The sequence below is a fragment of the Pavona decussata genome, unplaced genomic scaffold, assembly GCF_977016875.1.
Source record: "Pavona decussata unplaced genomic scaffold, jaPavDecu1.1 SCAFFOLD_71, whole genome shotgun sequence".
Lineage (NCBI taxonomy): Eukaryota > Metazoa > Cnidaria > Anthozoa > Scleractinia > Agariciidae > Pavona > Pavona decussata.
Genome location: NW_028145490.1, coordinates 1543459 through 1560142, shown reverse-complemented (window position 1 = coordinate 1560142; position 16684 = coordinate 1543459). Strand labels below are relative to the sequence as shown.

General features: G+C 39.0%; 1 protein-coding gene across 1 annotated transcript; it reads left to right on the top strand.

Annotated features, from left to right (window-relative positions):
- The first annotated feature begins 5514 nt into the window (after nt 1-5514).
- LOC146477247 (uncharacterized) lies at nt 5515-6420 on the top strand. Its single transcript, XM_085113538.1, has one exon. It carries the CDS (start codon nt 5515-5517, stop codon nt 6418-6420), a length of 906 nt encoding a protein of 301 aa, XP_084969664.1.
- Nucleotides 6421-16684: the final 10264 nt, after the last annotated feature.

Here is a 16684-nt window from a genome sequence, read left to right as displayed (position 1 = left end):
ACGGCCCGCGGTCCAGTCCATATTTTTTGTTTGAGAACGAATGTCCTCTATGTTGACAAAATTCTGGATCATTGACGTACGAACACTTATACGTACAAGCGTACATATATAGGATCAAACGTTTTCCTATGAGGAAAAAGAAACAGCTGAAAGGATCGCAGAGGACTAAAATTACAAACTAATCAAGTCTTACCGTTGTCCATCGACAAGTTGGTCGACCACACTCCCATGCCGATACACATCTCAGCATGGGCTGTAGTATACTGCTGACCAAAAATCTGGAAATACTATTAATAAAACACTTAGCTACTTTTTTGAGTTAGAAAAAGAAGGGTTGAACCCAGGTCGTTGGATTCCCAAGTGAAACTTTACCACTACTGAAATTAGCAATTTTAGGGCTAGATCTCTCTACCCCTAATATATAGGCTAACTGCAAGCTATCTGAGCTATATTAGTTATCCATTTTCTTGAAATGGGCGTATAAAAAATTGACCAGGCAGTGAACTGAGGTGAGGTGGACCGTGGGCGGCCGGGCTGTGGGCTTTGAGGTGGCTAGTGGGCTGCCTTTTTAGTCCGGTAGCTAGGGTCAGAAATTTTGAGTTTTGTTCAACCCACGAGTCAGAAAAGGTTTGACACCGGATTTTGATGGAACAACACCTCCTGATTAATGCCAGCTAGTTTGTAATGTCGAATTGTGGTATAAGTTCCGAGTTAAGAGTATGTTTTATTGCTCACCCCACGGGATTAGCATGAAAACGAGGCCAGCTCCCTTATCAGACTTTACTTCTTTACTTATTGATTAAAATTATCACAAGCTGCTGGTAAACCATTCTAATAATGAAATAAAGCTATGTGAGGCAATGGTGTCGATAAAACGTATCACGTGACTAATATAAGGCCAAGATATTGTCTAGAAATAAAGTAAAATGGTGTCTCCATTGCTTTAGAATCGTAAATGTGAAATTTCTAGGTTTCAATGATTGTATTTGTTCAGTTTTAACTATTTTCTATCATTTCATCTAACAAGGATACATTTCTAGGTCACAATTTGTCTATAACACCAGCTTTCCCTCAGGTTTTGAGTTAACATGAAAACGAGGCTGATAAAGTAATAAGCGTTTCTCCCTAATTTCTTGGCCAAAGTCAATCGTGACATAATAGAAGTTGAACCACTAATGAATTCAAGTTACACTATTTATTTTCACAGCATCTGGTGTCACATGATTGATCACGTGACAAAGGTTTTAAACCACATTGTCTTAATTCAGATATAATATTATCACGTCATTGGCTAGTGGTTGGCGTACGCCTGTGGTTTTCTAAACGCTTTTCACACGTTTTCCACTAAAAGCTAGTAGTACTTGGATGTGAACCTTCATCACTGTTTGAAACTGGAAATACACCCCAGTACTGTTGCCACATAAAAGGGAATACAGTCACATTTGAGCTTCCCTGTCTCCTCAGAAAGGTAAGCTAAGTTAATAAACAAAATAATACTCAACAACAAAAGGAAAAAAACAGCACAACGTTGTATTTGAAGTTTACCATTAACGTACTATAGTTAAGAGTGACTGAGAGTAAGTGTAAGCTCTTTCAGACTTGAAAATGAGGCTGGTGGGACTCATTTCTATGATTCACCAGATCGCGGCTGTCAAATCCAACATGGCGGCCTCCATGGCCGGATCTCTACTGTGTCTGTAAGTACATTACTATTTCTTTTATTTCCCTTTTCGTTCTAAAATAATCGTTTTTTACCATTATGTAGTCTTTCTAAATATTAATATTTTCCATTAATTCTATCATGTTTACATTTTAGTGTTTAAAACTGTTTTATGTTTTATTTTGTGTCAGCCATTATGGATAGCCCGTGTGAAGAGCCTAGTGAAGGTAAAACTGCCGATGGCTTCGATGTGCCACTCCCTCCAGCATTCAAGAAACGAAAACTGAGTTGAAGTTCCTGTGTTAGAGAGGCAGAAACACACCGTGAAGAAAGGCCTGTGAAAGATGATAAAGTGTCTCGTTCTGCAAAATGCCCAGTAGATTGGTCAAAATGCTTCATATGTAAGAACAAAACATACAAGAAAGTAAAGGAGTTGATAAATGTGTGTACATTTGGTGCATGTCAAAGCATAAAGAAAGCAGCGGAAAATAAAGGTGACGAGGACATGCTGCATGCTCTTCGTAGTATAAATGACGATCTCATAGCAGTGGAAGCTAAATACCACAAAAACTGCTTTGCTCTATATGTAACCAAGAAGACCTTGCATCAACATGAGAATGAGCAAAGTGAATCTCCACATGAAAGCGTGTTCCGGGAGATGACTAAAGAGATTTCCCCAGTACTGGATCAAGGAAAAGCCTATGACATGGGTTCGCTACTTACCACGTACCGTGAAATCTTGGATGAAAAAGAAGTCCAAGGAGACAGCTACACAACGCAACGTCTGAAAGTACGCTTGGAGAAGCATTTTGGGGACAGCATCGTCTTTCACCAACAGACTGACAGAACTAAACCAGAGCTCCTCTATTCTTCCAGCATACAAGTTCAGGATGTTCTAAATGGATGGGCGCATTTAAAGAAAGCAAAGGAAAGAGACAAAGGAGAAGATGAAGATGAAGATGCAACAAAAAAAAGAGATATTGCTCGTGTGGCAAGTTACATTAAAGCCGAGATAAGGAAATGCAAAGGCATCACGTCCAGGCCACTTGATGTGAGACATAAGCCAAGAGTCAACAAGAGAAGTCATACCAGACTCCCTGTATTGGCTAATACGTTTAATCATTTGGCCTGACGACAAGAAGTTTTCAGACAGATCAAGTATGTGTACCAACATGACAGACAAACGACAGGTTCTGAGCATTGCACAAGACATCGTCCATTGTTGCACAAATGGTCGTGTGAAGCTTCCAAAGCACACAAGTCTGGCTATGTGTGTTTACCACCTGACGTCATCGAGAAATCTTGTAACACTGTTAAACAGGATGGGGCATTGTTGTTCCTATGATGAGATGCGGGCTGTCCACACAAGCATTGCGTTAGAAGTACTAGCTCAAGCAGAAGAACATGGGACTGTAATTCCCTCAAATATTTCACCTGGTCCTCTTGTGCAAATCGACGCAGACAACAATGACTTTACTGAAGAGACACTAGACGGAAAGAACACAACACACGCTACGACCATGGTGGTGTACCAAAGGAATGCTTTTGGTCCAGCTCCACTTCCAAAGGTACTTGCAGACCATGCGACTAGGAGGCGATCCCTACAGACAAGTTCCAGTTTGTACGGGATACAAGAATATTCTGCACATGGTAGACGGCCTGCTGTTTCTTCCTATGTTGACCTGGTTAAGCAGGACTGGTACAAATGTGATAACGAGATCTTCTCTAAAGCGAGTCGTACCAATGGGATCTGGGCACTACTTCGACTACACCCAGCAAGTTTCCGCAAAGCTTTGAATGCAGAAATAGGAGAGAGACAGGCTCTTCCAAGCTGGAGTGGTTTCAACGCGATTCTCTTTTATGACATGCCACAAGAAAGTAACATTGGCTATTGTCCAATGATATATGGCGACTCAACTGAATTTAGTACCATCTACACAGTTCTAAAGCACGCTCAGATGATCAGCACCACCTTGGGTCAAGAGGACACTGTTATCACCTTTGACCTCCTGATATACATAAAAGCCAAGCAAATCCAGTGCAGGTTTCCTGATGACTTTTCTGATGTTGTCATTCGATTTAGAGGTTTCCATATTGCGTTGAATTTTCTTTCACTGGTCGGAGAGAAATACCTAACTCAGGACTTGACGATCTTTTCATAGAGTCCGGGGTATATGCTACTGGTACCACTCTGCTTTAATGAAAGGCAAGTCCTATAACCATGGAGTATGAGCACACAAGTTGGCTATGGAGGCCTTCTTTCGGCTCATGTGGATGTCCTTTGTTCAGTGGTACAACGTCTGTCATGCAGAGGTACAGATTGAAGAAGAGGATCTGTTACAGAAAATTGCCGATGGCATCAGTGTGGTAGAGCAGAAGGGCGATGTATCACAGAAGGTTCAGCAACCGCGAGAGGAACTTAGTGAACTAGCAACCTTACTTGAAATCTTCAAATCACAAGCAAGAGCCAAGAGATGTTTGCATTCTGGGAACAGTACGGTGACATGATCAACATTCTCTTACAGTTCATCAAGGCAGAACGAACAGGGAACTGGGACTTGCATCTGTCCGCTGTCGCAACCATGGTTCCCCACTTTTTTGCCCTGGACAGGCCTAACTATGCGAGATGGTTACCGGAGTATCTTGCAGACATGAATCAGCTTGAGTTGAAACACCCCAAGGTGCATCAGGAGTTCATTGCTGGGAATGATTCTATTAGCCGCTCTGGTCAGCCATTTTCTCAAGTTTCTACAGACATGGCTCTTGAACAGTCCATCAACGCCGATTCAAAGTTAAAAGGTGGAATTGTTGGGATAACGCAAAGTCCAGCAGACCTGAACGGGTGATTTCTAACTGCCCACGAGCGAGCGTCAATCACCACAGTTCTGAAAGAAATGTATGGACTTCAAGACAGCGACAAAGTCCCACACAAGGAAGCGGCACCAAAGAGGGTACAGCGAGATGAGGATAACGTCAGGAAGCTGGTGAAATGCTTTACCTCAGGATTTATGACCAACCCTTTCAGTGAAGATACAGAGTCCATTGTAAACTTTGCCACCGGCATCGTTGTACCTTCAGATGTTGCAGAAGGTCTTGTGAGTAGTACGGAGAGAGGTCGAGAGCAAATGACAACATTTGTAGAGAAGCATGTCAACACAAACGTTGTAAATTTTTGGGACACTGTTCCAAGCTTGAAAGTGAAGACCGTCAGTTCCATGGCAAAGAAGGTGAATGTCAAGGGTGCAGACGACAAGCTCATCACTGTTAAAGCGGACAGAGACCTCTTTGGAAGGCTTCTCATTGCTGCAAATGCACGGCGCATAAACAGTGCCACGTTCGCTTGCATATCAAGATGGAAGCCTTCGGAAAACCAGGAAGAGTGTTCTGTCATCCATCATTGAGAAAGAGGTCAGTGTCGCCCCTCGGCTCCCTGTGTCATCACTAGAGACGGCCTATATCCTCGATGGAATGGCCATGGTGCAGATGACCAATCTGGCGGAGCAAGCACATTTGGTGATCTGGCCTTGAAGTATTTTACCATATTCACAGCGCCACTGTCCCTTCACAACTCCAACTGTCTTGAATCTCACATTGTCTTTGACCAGTACATGGAGACCTCAATTAAAGCCGGAGAGTGATCAAGGAGGGGAGAATCCGCTGCTCTTGAAGTACAGATAGGTGGTCCTTTGACTCCAGTGCCCAGGCAATGGGGAAAATATGTTTCCAACCCTCAGAACAAGGTCAACCTTTGTGACTACTTAACGAAATCACTGTGCAAGCTTGGACAAGAAAGGTTACCAGAGAACAAGAAACTGGTCATCGGAGGAGGTTTAAAGGACGGAGAAAGATGCGTAATGATTACAAGAGGCCACTGCGGTGATATGCCAAATCTCAAGTCTGACCACGAGGAGGCGGATACCAGGTTACTTCTTCACGCCAAGTATGCATCTACTCCAGAAACACGGATTGTCATTCGTTCTCCCGATACAGATGTTCTTGTACTGAGTGCAGCTCATTTTAACCGTCTTGGCTGCAAGGAACTGTGGTTTTGTACTGGCGTGAAAGATCGGCTCCGACTAATTCCAGTACATAATGTCTCACAAGCATTGGGTCCGACCATGTGTGATGCTCTTCCCGCCCTCCATGCTCTAACTGGCTGTGATTCCACAAGCTCCCTTGCAGGGATTGGGAAGAAGAAAGCCTGGGATGTGCTAAGATGCAATTGTGCTCACCAGGACAGCTTGATTCTCTTTGGACAGACACAAGAACTGGATGTCACAACAGCCGCCAAATGCGAGCAATTCGTATGCGACCTCTACCCATCCTCGAAGAGGACACCAAATGCTGCTGACGAGCTGAAGTATCTTCTCTTTTGTTTGAAGAAACAGAAAAACGAGATGCTACCGCCAACCTCCGACAGTCTGCTACAGCACATGAAGTGTGCAAGCTATCAGACATCTATCTGGAGACACTCACTTGATGCTATGCAAGATCTGAATTCACCAAACGGACATGGATGGGAGAAAGAAGAAGACAACTTGAAACCAGTGCCAATGACGAAAGAGCCGGCACCGAAAAGTCTGCTGGAGCTCACTACCTGCCAGTGCAAGAAATCTGAATGCTGCACTAATTGTTCTTGTAACAATGCTGGCCTTTCATGTACGGAATCCTGTGTATGTATGGCAGATGAGAGATGCCAGAATCCACATGGTGCACCATTATACAGCAGTGAGAGTGACAGTGAGAGTGATTCAGATTGAACAGGCTAATATTCGGCAAGCGTAACGGTCAAATACAGCTTCTCATAGATGTTTAAAGGTATTAAGCTCACTATGTGTTCATTTGTAACCTTCATTTCTACGTTGTGGAAAAATGTTTGAAAAGAAAAGTAGTGAGGAAGCATGTGTCATCACTCAGGATTTCAGATTCTTTACTGTGATTTTGTAAATAGTCACATAAATGTCACATGATCAATCATGTGACACCAGATGCTGTGAAAATAAATAGTGTAACTTGAATTCAGTAGTGGTTCAACTTCTATTATGTCACGATTGACTTTGGCCAAGAAATAAGGGAGAAATGCTTACTACTTTATCAGCCTCGTTTTCATGTTCACTCAAAACCTGAGGGAAAGCTGGTGTTATAGCCAAATTATGACCTAGAAATGTATCCTTGTTAGATGAAATGATAGAAAATAGTTAAAACTGAACAAATACAATCATTGAAACCTATAAATTTCACATTTACGACTCTAAAGCAATGGAGACACCATTTTAATTTATTTCTAGACAATATCTTGGCCTTATATTGGTCACATGATCAGTCACATGATACGTTTTATCGACACAATTGCCTCACATAGCTTTATTTCATTATTAGAATGGTCTACTAGCAGTTTGCGATAATATTAATCAATAAGTAAAGAAGTAAACTCTGATAAGGGAACTGGCCTTGTTTTCATGCTAATCCCGTGGGGTGCGCAATAAAACATACTCTTAACTCGGAACCTATACCACAATTCGACATTACAAACTAGCTGGCATTAATCAGGAGGTGTTGTTCCATCAAAATCCGGTGTCAAACCTTTTCTGACTCGTGGGTTGAACGAAACTCAAAACTTCTGACCCTAGCTACTGGACTATTTAGCAAAACCCCTGGATTACGTTCGCTTGCCAAGCTGATGTTGAATTCCTTTTGTAAGTATCATCGCCTACAGTTCGAAAATAACAATTATTACTTTTCTTTGCTTTTATAAACTATGATTATTTTTCTTCTTTCAAGGACGGGGAAATTTGGCAAGCGTGACAACATGCCTCAAGTGGAGCTAGTGAAGGGTGCAGGGGCTGTTTCTTGAAAGTCCCGCTCACTTACCGGGCCAGGTAAGTGTCTTTGGTGATACATTGTTCTTAACAGAAGTCATTTTTTGTTAGCTTCGAATATTAAATTTTGAAATCTTATAATTGTATGAAAACATTGGCCAAGTACCATGAGTAGTAGAGAAATGAGCGTACTGGCTCAGGGACACAGGGACACAGTGCCAACACAATAGCCAGGGGATTAACGTCATCAAAATTGATGACATCATCATCTAAAAATAGAATGTACGTTCTGAGGAAGGGACACAGTGACGTCACAATAGCCCTGGGATTAAGGTCGTTAAAAACTGATGACATCATCATCTAAAAATAGAGTTAGAGTTCTGAGGAGGGGGCACAGGGACATAGTGACGTGACAATAGCTTAGGGATTAACCCCATGGTAGCATCATAGTGTTAAAAATATATACAAATGATGTCACAGAATTATTTTTAACCACAGCGATCTACAGATTTTTTTATTATAAAAGAGGAAAACATTTTAGGGATAAAACAGTATCTTGAACAAGTATAATAGGTTTTTTGAATTAATTTTTGGATACATGACATCATATAGTACATACATACATACTTAATTGTCTAGCTCCCCTTTGGGGGCTCTTCCGCCATAGGTAAAAATAAAAATAATAATAATAATGAAAACGATTTACATTTGGATGATAAAACAGAGAGAAAAAAATACGATAATAAAAAATGCATGAATTAAAAAGATTCTTAAAAAGTCTTTTTAAAAACGCTAAGACTTTCCGAGTTATTGTAGATGTTTTGCTCCACGGAAGGCGAAAGCCCTTTGGCCAGTCACAAGCTCCAGGATCTGCAATTTCTTAGCTAAAGAATCTGTATTCGGGAGTCTTCTGGGAACTTAATTTTCCGGAGATTTATACAAAACACTGTTCATGTAAGGTGTATTGATTGGTTTTGGATAACGGCACTTGTCATTGTTCTATTCGATGTTTTCTATATTTTCCCGAAAACTCAGAAATAATGAAGAAATATTTATCGTGTGTGTTTCTCGCCTCAATTTACTAAGCATCTTTCCCGCCTAATGATTAAAAAGTCTCGTTTCAGGTTGAGCTTTGTTGGGAATTAAACAATTAAAACAGTCTTTATTTAGTTGTCTTCGTTTATTACAGTGCGCTGTCAACGGTAATGACTATCATCATTATCTAAAAATAGAATAATTGCATCATTGGGATGGAAGGGCTTCATATGATTTTGTGAAAACAGATAGAATGTTTCGTGGTTCGCTCTCTTTTTACACCCGCTCGAGTGGGATCTAAAAATAAATAGAATTATGGAAAAAAGAAAATTATTTTTCGACAGATAATGTGGTTTTGCTGGTTATAAGATGAGATTTTTTGAAAAGCACATACTATTTTGAAGGAGAAATGTGACGCGTGTTCCATTAAATCACGCACCGTTACACAGCCTGATTATGTTAACTTAGTCGAGCTATGTTGTCTTTGTCGGTTTATTACAGTTCATTGATTCCTTGCTGCTAAATTGTGTGTTAAAATACGTACACAGAGATTTCACAATATGTATATCACAATAAAGTCGATTATGTTTGTTGTTGATGACTGCCCACCTTTACTTACATTAACAAGGGTCAATGCACTTTTGGCTTTCAGATCATTAGCTTTAACCTCTCTTCACGGTCCGTTAGCCACAAATTATGCAATAGCAGTGACCGAATCTAAAACCGGAATTTGCATGAAAAACCTCTACCCTTTTTTTTATCAAAAACAATAGACAGCTTAAGTTTATAGAAATAATCAATTAAAACACGCCCAGAATTTACTGAAAATTCTTTATTCAAATCGTTCAACAATGAAGAACCACATTGCTCCAAAAGACGAACCCTTTCAAATACGCTCTCAGCGTTTCACGACCGTTCAGTTAGTTATGCGAGTTTGCAAGCCCAAAGTTGCATACAAATTAGTTCAGCTTTGCTTGAAAAAACCCCAAGGGAGTATCTTGACGTATTAGTATATAAACAATTTTATGTAACTAAACAAGGATCAATTGAAACACGTGACTTATAATTGTTAGCAAAAGAACCAGACAAGAGATACCGTTTTAAAAACTTTATTAAAAAACAATGAATAAAAGAATCAAATACACAGCGACTTGAAAGGAAAAGGAATGAAAATGAATGATTTGGTTGACTATTACAAATCCGTTTTTTCCGCTCTATTTCGAGGAATAATAAATATTCCTTCCTTCCGTGTCTACACAATTTTATTATGGCCTCTAAGCCAAGAATTGGACTTTCTTTGTTTCTTGTGGTTTGCCTTGTTCTTTGTAGTCGGTCTTTTAGTTTTTGCTTTAAAAGAGGCTTCATTTCTCCGATGTCTTGACAGTTCGTGCACCGTTTCTTGTGTCTGTACTGCATTGTGATAGTGATTTTTTCCGGAATTATCCTCTTCACTTCCGTAAACGACGACTTTTACTTTAGGTTGAAGTTTCGCCTCTTGTAAATACTGTCTTCGCTGTATGTGGTCTAACTGATGAACGTCCGCGAGATGGTTAGGTAATCTGACAAGATACTTCGCCCCGCACGATGGAATCGGACAGTTTCTGCAAACTCTCTTGTAAACCATGTTGACAGTTTGGTGACTGAACACAAATGACATCTTTTTCGCAAAAAGTCATGTTATATAGAGTGTCAGAAAAGGTCAAACACAGGCCAGAAAGGCCATAACCAGGCCTGAAAGGCCAAAACCACGCCAAAAGGGACAAAAAGAGACAAACGGGCCATTTGTAGTTATCTTTTTTTTAAAATTATTTTTCTCACACACACGCGTGGGTGTCGCGCGTCGCTAGCTAGTCACGCAACAGCTCTCAACTTTGGAATCATCATATTTATTTAAAAGTGTCATCAAAAATAAGAGTGTCTAATAAAAAGTTTTGATCTTGCTTTAGTAATTCGTATTTCAAATTTCAGATTTCGTATTTATTGTACAAGGTACTATTATTGTTATTATTTTCAAGTCATCAAGTTTGGTTTTTTACAGTTTTATTGAAATGCAACAATACAAAGGATCCAGGAAATAAAAAATTCCATAACATTCATAGTAGGTTTAGTATTGATCTTGTGGAATGGGCTGCTTTTCGTATAATCGATTGAGTAAGAATTTTCGCTTATCAATAGCAAGTTCCGTCGATTCCAACCAATCAAATCCTTCTGTGTCTTCAAGCTCTTTTTGAGTTTCCATCACTTTTTTGAAGGTGGGATCTTTTTTCATTGCACGCATCCATTGTAGATTCTCTAAGAGCACTTTTCTCAGCTCTTTTCTGTAAACAGGAACGAGAGCATTTACGGCTTTACTACGAGCCACGTTTTCTGAATCTCCGTTTTCTTGGTATTGATTGATCAAAGCGTTAAGCTGGGTCTCGTGGCGGTTCTCGGCTTCATCGAGAATACGTGTCCACGGCTCTAAGTTTTCTGTTTCTTCTTCTTCTCTTGAAGACTCTGTTCCTTGACTAGAGACTTCGCTTTCTTGGGAGAAATCGCTTTCTTCACTGTCTTCATAATTTCCAGCACCTTGTTGCAGGTATGACGTATAGTTTGTGCCTGTCATATTTGGTTAGAACCGCACGCGTCCTGGTAGGAAACTAAACTTTACAAACTAATGAGTCTCTTTTAAAGAAAATCGGTGAAGGTGGGGTTACTAAGCGTTCTCCTTCATAAATAATAAAAAGATCAAACGGGCCACAACCAGGCCAAATACAGGCCAGAAAGGCCATAACCAGGCCTGAAAGGCCAAAATCACGCCGAAAGGGATAAAAGGAGACAAACGGGCCATTTCTAGTCATGTGTCTTTATTTTTTCTCTGTCACACGAGTGGATGTCGCGCGTTGCTAATTTTTAATTGTCATAAGCTTTCTGTGATAATTCCCTTCAACCTCGTTCCCAGGGCTTTTCCCTTCTCGTGGGGGCGGGCGGGAAGGGAAAAGCCCTTGGAGCGAGGTTGAATTCCCTTGTTCCGTTCAGGGTTTTGAATCAGGTCGCTAATACACGTAAAACGCATCTACTTTCCACATCACTGCTCGATAACACCGTTTTGTCTTTCCAGTTTTGGACGTGAAACGCTGAGAGCGTATTTGAAAGGGTTCGTCTTTTGGAGCAATGTGGTTCTTCATTGTTGAACGATTTGAATAAAGAATTTTCAGTAAATTCTGGGCGTGTTTTAATTGATTATTTCTATAAACTTAAGCTGTCTATTGTTTTTGATAAAAAAAAGGGTAGAGGTTTTTCATGCAAATTCCGGTTTTAGATTCGGTCACTGCTATTGCATAATTTGTGGCTAACGGACCGTGAAGAGAGGTTAAAGCTAATGATCTGAAAGCCAAAAGTGCATTGACCCTTGTTAATGTAAGTAAAGGTGGGCAGTCATCAACAACAAACATAATCGACTTTATTGTGATATACATATTGTGAAATCTCTGTGTACGTATTTTAACACACAATTTAGCAGCAAGGAATCAATGAACTGTAATAAACCGACAAAGACAACATAGCTCGACTAAGTTAACATAATCAGGCTGTGTAACGGTGCGTGATTTAATGGAACACGCGTCACATTTCTCCTTCAAAATAGTATGTGCTTTTCAAAAAATCTCATCTTCTTATAACCAGCAAAACCACATTATCTGTCGAAAAATAATTTTCTTTTTTCCATAATTCTATTTATTTTTAGATCCCACTCGAGCGGGTGTAAAAAGAGAGCGAACCACGAAACATTCTATCTGTTTTCACAAAATCATATGAAGCCCTTCCATCCCAATGATGCAATTATTCTATTTTTAGATAATGATGATAGTCATTACCGTTGACAGCGCACTGTAATAAACGAAGACAACTAAATAAAGACTGTTTTAATTGTTTAATTCCCAACAAAGCTCAACCTGAAACGAGACTTTTTAGTCATTAGGCGGGAAAGATGCTTAGTAAATTGAGGCGAGAAACACACACGATAAATATTTCTTCATTATTTCTGAGTTTTCGGGAAAATATAGAAAACATCGAATAGAACAATGACAAGTGCCGTTATCCAAAACCAATCAATACACCTTACATGAACAGTGTTTTGTATAAATCTCCGGAAAATTAAGTTCCCAGAAGACTCCCGAATACAGATTCTTTAGCTAAGAAATTGCAGATCCTGGAGCTTGTGACTGGCCAAAGGGCTTTCGCCTTCCGTGGAGCAAAACATCTACAATAACTCGGAAAGTCTTAGCGTTTTTAAAAAGACTTTTTAAGAATCTTTTTAATTCATGCATTTTTTATTATCGTATTTTTTTCTCTCTGTTTTATCATCCAAATGTAAATCGTTTTCATTATTATTATTATTTTTATTTTTACCTATGGCGGAAGAGCCCCCAAAGGGGAGCTAGACAATTAAGTATGTATGTATGTACTATATGATGTCATGTATCCAAAAATTAATTCAAAAAACCTATTATACTTGTTCAAGATACTGTTTTATCCCTAAAATGTTTTCCTCTTTTATAATAAAAAAATCTGTAGATCGCTGTGGTTAAAAATAATTCTGTGACATCATTTGTATATATTTTTAACACTATGATGCTACCATGGGGTTAATCCCTAAGCTATTGTCACGTCACTATGTCCCTGTGCCCCCTCCTCAGAACTCTAACTCTATTTTTAGATGATGATGTCATCAGTTTTTAACGACCTTAATCCCAGGGCTATTGTGACGTCACTGTGTCCCTTCCTCAGAACGTACATTCTATTTTTAGATGATGATGTCATCAATTTTGATGACGTTAATCCCCTGGCTATTGTGTTGGCACTGTGTCCCTGTGTCCCTGAGCCAGAACGCTCATTTCTCTACTACTACCATGTCTGAAATCACTGTGTAATCGGTGAAAGAACATTTAAAAATATGCAAAATATGTTTATCGGGCACGTTAAGTTACCGGGACTTTTGAGTAACGGGCCCCAGAACGCTACTTTCAACTCCTAACGTGTCCCTCAACCCAAGTGAAAAATTTTCAGTTTGTAGTTGATGAATGCGTAGAAGTCTACTACACGCTTGGGGAATGATTCGTATCAGGATCAGACAAGACGAATGTTGTCACTGCTGCTTTCACAAAAGCACATGCAAGACTCAAACTCTATTCTATCCTTGGACGTCTACAAACAAGAGTCCTGTACTTTGACACAGATTTTGTCATCTCTACAAGTCAACCAGGTGATTGGATGCCAGCCCTTGAGAACTATCTTGGGGAGCTAATGAATGAACTGACGATGATTACCTCACAACCTTTGTGTCTTAAGGCCCAAAGAATTATGCCTACCAACCAAGAATGGTATAACCACATGCAAAGTGAGAGGATTTATGCTAAACTTCAGAGGGTCACAGAAATTGAATTTCTCTACTATGTGTATACATGTGTGCAACCATAATGATCCTGTTTACCTAATTAACACATTAAATAGAGAATTAAACAAATTGTCAACCTGGTTTGCAGCAAACCGGCTCTCCTTGAATTTAGCCAAGACTAATTTTATGGTATTCAAGCCTTGGCAAAAGAAGCAATCCTTTGAATTTCATAAATGAGCAGCCTATTCTTTGTGTTTCTGAGACCACGTTCTGGGGTGTTTTATTAGATGACAATTTGACCTGGAAATCGCATATATCCTTAACAGCAAATAAATAAGCAAAAGAAGCAATCCTTTGAATTTCATAAATGAGCAGCCTATTCTTCGTGTTTCCGAGACCATGTTCTGGGGTGTTTTATTAGATGACAATTTGACCTGGAAATCGCATATATCCTTAACAGCAAATAAATTATCCAAATCTATAGGTATTATTCATAAATCTAGGTTTTTTCTCTATACTCACTCCCTTCGTACTTTATACAATTCTATGATCCTTTCATATTTATATTATTGCAATTTAGCTTGGGCTGGTACCTATAAGTCAAACCTTCAAAAAGAATTATAACCTTACAGAAACGTGGGTTAAGAATAGTAAGCAATTCTACATACATTGCCCATACTGGCCCTATTTTTAAGGAAGCTAAACTCTTAAAATTTCATGATATCCATTCGTTTCAATTAGGTTCTTTTATGTTTTCATTCAAGAACTCTACACTCCCTTTCAAATTCAATAACTTTTTTTTACTGAATAGTCAAATCCATAATTATAATACTAGGAATGCTCAGTCCTTCCGCTTGCCACTGTGCAGAACGAACACCGGGAAGTTTTTAATCTACTTTCAAGGTCCAAACTTTTATAATTCGCTAAATTCTGACATAACTAGTTCTCCCTCCTCCGCTTCTTTTAAAAGAATATTGCGTGACAGATGGCGGACAAGATGCCTGAACCAAACGCTAACACTAAAAGACGATTTCAACGTGTCCCTTCAACTCCGGGTAAAAATAACAGCAGCCCTACAAAAAAGCAAGCCAAAACAGCGCTTGATGACCAGGAAAAGGATACTTGATCGAAGATTAGAAACGAAAATTGAGGTTGTCGGGGACGAAATAGCGAAAGTGAAAATTGAATTGGGCGAAAGCATTAACCACATTGAAGAAAGCTTGAGACACGACGTAGATCTCACTTGGGATTATGCGGTAAATAATGAACAATACTCGAGGAAGAATAACATCAGAACGCTTGGCGTTGATGAGGAGCCTGACGAAAATCTTGAATGTAAATTCATCGAAGTCATAAAAGAGAATTTGGATGAAGAAATCAAACCAGAGGAGATTGAAATCATCCATCGAATTGGTCGGCCAGGACGAACAGATAATGGTGAACGCGATCGCGATCAAAGGTCAACTCCACCCGCCACACCAAGACCGGTCATTGTTAAATTCTTATCTAACAAAACTAAGATGAGAATTCTACTCAAGCGGCGCCAACTTAAAGGGAAGAAGATAGTCATTTAAGAGGACATGGCCTCGGACTTGGCAAAAAGATTGAAAAGAGTAAAGGAAAAGCGAAGTGTGGAAAATGCGTGGTTCACCAACGGCAAAATAAAGTACAAACAATATGACGATCCACGTGTGAAAGAAATACGAAGCTGGAACGATATTAGTAACATTCAATAGTGAGGTAATGTAGGAATAAATACAATAATTATAAACATAATGTGCAGCGCAAATTTAGTTGATTTAATGCCGTTCTCGCAGCTTAATAATGAAGAATTCCGAAACTTTTTCAATAATCACTCTAATGTTCATCTCAATGATAATGACATTGCGAAATTGCGTAATCTGATCTTCAACCCTTTCTCATTAGATGGACGTGGGAAATCTTATTTAACCCTAAATTCTAATTTAGATCCTGACCATAATTATTATAACTCAATTATAAACTACATTGATACCTGTGATTATTATAATGAACATACGTTTAAACAAATAACATATGTTTCTATGAATACGGAATTCTCAATTTTGCATTTAAATATTCGAAGTATTATAAATAAGTTTGATGACTTTAAAGCCTACTTAAACTCTCTTGAACATAAATTCTCTGTTATTGGACTATCAGAAGCGTGGTTAAACACCTATAATGAAAATAATTTTCCATTACCAAATTACAATAGCACAGGAATGGTCAGGAAAAATAAACAAGGAGGTGGCGTCTGTTTGTATATTAATAAATCTCTCCAGTTCAGAGAACGACATGATCTTGCTTTGAATATAGAAGATGTGATAGAATCTCAAGTCATTGAAATAACGGCCAAACCAAGAAATATAATTATTGGTATTATTTATAGACCTCCAAATGATAAGCTTGAAGAATTCAAGGAATGTCTTGCTAGTTTATTGCAAAAAATAGACTTACAGAACAGAAAATGTTTCTTAATGGGAGATTTTAACCTCGATCTGTTGAAAACGGAAGAGAACCAGCACATCAAAGAATTCACAAATATGATGTTCTCTTCAACATTTTACCCATTAATTTCAAGGCCAACAAGAATAACTAGCACTACTGCAACACTAATCGATAATATATTTGTTAACAATATTGAAGAGAATTATAAATGTGGTATCTTATTTACAGACCTATCAGATCATCTACCAGCGTTTCTAAAAACAAGTAATTTACAAAAAGTTAAACATTATAATGCTATTGATACAAAGTCAAGATTGATTAATGATA

Excerpts from the sequence above, each read along its gene's own strand:
- LOC146477247 (XM_085113538.1), top strand. The coding sequence starts at position 5,515 with ATGATTACAAGAGGCCACTGCGGTGATATGCCAAATCTCAAGTCTGAC.